This window comes from Octopus bimaculoides, chromosome 9 (genome assembly GCF_001194135.2).
Source record: "Octopus bimaculoides isolate UCB-OBI-ISO-001 chromosome 9, ASM119413v2, whole genome shotgun sequence".
NCBI classification, from domain to species: Eukaryota; Metazoa; Mollusca; class Cephalopoda; order Octopoda; family Octopodidae; genus Octopus; species Octopus bimaculoides.
In genome coordinates, this window is record NC_068989.1 from 59,889,534 (window position 1) to 59,892,500 (window position 2,967).

General features: G+C 34.2%; 1 protein-coding gene across 2 annotated transcripts in view; it reads right to left on the reverse strand.

The window, feature by feature from the left end:
• Window positions 1–2,967, reverse strand: part of LOC106871041 (GATOR complex protein WDR24) — a 36,654-nt gene that overhangs the window by 27,440 nt on the left and 6,247 nt on the right. For both annotated transcript variants that reach the window (XM_052970712.1, XM_014917302.2), the window contains one exon: window positions 2,394–2,510. In XM_052970712.1, the coding sequence (XP_052826672.1) occupies window positions 2,394–2,510 (117 nt within the window). The remainder of the gene's footprint in view (window positions 1–2,393; window positions 2,511–2,967) is intronic.

Consider the following 2,967-nt stretch of genomic DNA (forward strand, 5'->3'; position numbering starts at 1 on the left):
TAGCATGGAAAGCGGACGTTAAACGATGATGATGATGATGATGATTTCAATTCAAAGGCTGTGTATAAAAGTAAGGATTAAATTGTTCAAGAGAGATAACTCTAAGAGATATAAGGAAATAAAGAATCCTACTCTGCACTTGTAAACCCAGAACAATGATAAACAAGACAGTTAAAAACAGAAGACACCACACACCATACATATTAATAAATCTAATAAATAAATTTAGCTTATTCTGAGAAATTTCACAATTGAAGCATTATTCATGATTAAGATAATGCTTGCAAGTAGAATAAAAATCATCCGTTTGTTTATTTCAAATGAAGTTGAAGAGAGAACACATCTTTAGTTTTATTTACATGTTAGCAACTGTAAGGACCAAAATCTTTACAAGAAGATTATGTTATACTGAAATGAAGAACAGAAGGGAAGATTAGGTCAGCACATGGACCATAAGTGCATTAACACCATAAAAGGTACAGGGAGAGCATATATTATTTTCAAATGTCGAGTATATCAACAGTTTTCTCCAGTGAAAGATCTAATTGAAAGACATATGGTATACATGAAGAGACTAAGATCAGTTTAGTGAGTACCATAAATGTAAGGAGTAAGTTCTTAGCAAATAAACTAAAACTCTGTAACTTTTAATTTCATCCCTGGTCATAATCCAAATTATTTACTGTCCTAAATATCCTGGGAAATTCTATGAAAATCCCAACTATTTATCTATCTCTGAAGTCAACAGGCTTGATCAGTCATTAATGAACATCTCTGATCACAAATAGTCAAGTAATCCTTGAGAAAGGGATGAATAAATATTTGATATTTATACTATAAGATAAATGTACAGTGATAAGGTCATAAACAAATCTGTGTTGTAATTGATTATATTGGAAATCAATATAAACATTTAGAAGCACATTTGGCAAAATGGGTCAAGAATTAGGTCATGAGTTGACATTTTACTGCAGTTTATTATATAGATTCAGGTTTACATAAGAGATCAATGGGAATAAGCTTTGATGAGAAGCATAACACACATGCCCTGGTTCCAGTTTTTGGTTAAAATCATTTCATTTCAGATGAGTCATAAGATCCAATTTCTTCTCTCTCTCTCTCTCTTTCTCTCTCTCTCTCTCTCTCTTTCTCTCTCTCTTTCTCTCTCTTTCCCTCTCCCTTTTTGCCAATCCAAGTACCGTAAAAACCCATGTAATTTGCACACCTGTGTAATTTACACAGGTGATTTTCAGGATAAAAATTGTTTAAAAAGGCTTATACTCAAATAAATTTCACACCCAAAAGTTTTCAGAATTGCCGATATGGCTGGGATGAAAGGGCATTTAATTTAGTTGTATTAAGCATAATTGCACTGACTTATGATTAGATCTTATAAAATTTTCATTAAATAAAAATAATTTCTGTTTAACAGGTATCGCATTAAAAGATATTAAATTAGAAAGTGTTTGTGCTGTCTTCTATATAAATAAAATCCATTTTTTACATTATTTACATCCAAAGGATATTTGTCCTCATCTTGTTTGTTGTTAACACGTTTTGGCTGATATACCCTCCAGCCTTCTTCAGGTGTCTTGGGGAAATTTCGAACCTGGGTTCTCATTCCTAAGGTATTTTTCGATGTTATTATTATTGTTATTGTTCAGGTCACTGCTTGGAATCGAACTTGAAATCTTGGAGTTAGTAGCCCGTGCTCTTAACCACTACGCCATATGCCCTGGGCATATGGCATAGTGATTAAGACCTGAATAATAATAATAACATCGAAAAATACCTTAGGAATGAGAACCCAGGTTCGAAATTTCCCCAAGACACCTGAAGAAGGCTGGAGGGTATATCAGCTGAAACGTGCATACAAAGGAAAAGTTGTTAAGAATTATCAACAAAAACAAAGCTGATAAGTACACACAGGGGTTGCAAATTAAGCTTAATTGCCAATATCAGCTTGGATGACACTTTACTCAACCAAGTAAAATATGGCCTGGACCATGATTACCAGCATGTATGTCAGACTTCAAAAAGTAGTTAACCATTTAATGGTTTTAGTAAATTTATACAGAAAAAGTATGCATTATACCGTCCAACATAAATAACAGTCAACTTCATTATATTTAAGCCTATTAAATGAGTCAAGTTCTAGTACAGATGTTTACATTTTGTAGGTCTTTTGTCAACAAAAAACAAAAATTCTAAAAAAATTCTGGAAACGGTCAACTCATGTAATTTACGCATCCCCTAAAGTTTATTTTTTATTTTTGCGAAAAAAGTGAGTAAATTACATGGGTTTTTTGCAGTAATCAAAATTAGTTGTCACTGACTGATTGTGTTTTAGCAATATTTTAAGTTTCTGAACAAAACAGTTCCAAAATACTTGCCTTCATTGTGATTCCAGGTAACATCAGCAGCACTGTAGTTTAAGGTGATGTTTTTACCAACTCGAAAGTTTGCTTTTTCTTCAAAATTCTCTTCTCCAATTGAAAATATTTTGAATACTTCAATTTAAAGAAGAAAAAAAAATTACAAAATAAAATGAATAGACATTAAAAGACAGAAACTATAAATAAATTAACCTCTTTATGAAGTGAAAGCTTTCAATAAAAGATTTTCTTAATCAAGTCAGTCATCATGATCATGTCTGTTTTCTATGCTGGCATGGGTTGGATGGCTTGACTGGGGACTGACAAGCCAGGAGGCCTCACCAGCCTCCAATCTAATCTGGCAATGTTCCTACAGCTGGATGCCCTTCCTAACACCAACCACTCCGAGAGGGTAGTGGGTGCTTTTTATGTGCCACTGGCACAGGAGCCGGTCAGGTGGCACTGGTATCGGCCACATTTGGATGATGCTTTTTACATGCCATCGGCACAGGGAGCCAGTCAGGCGGCACTAACAATGACCCACGCATGAATGGTGCTTATTGTGTGCCACTAGCAAGAGAGCCAGTCAGGC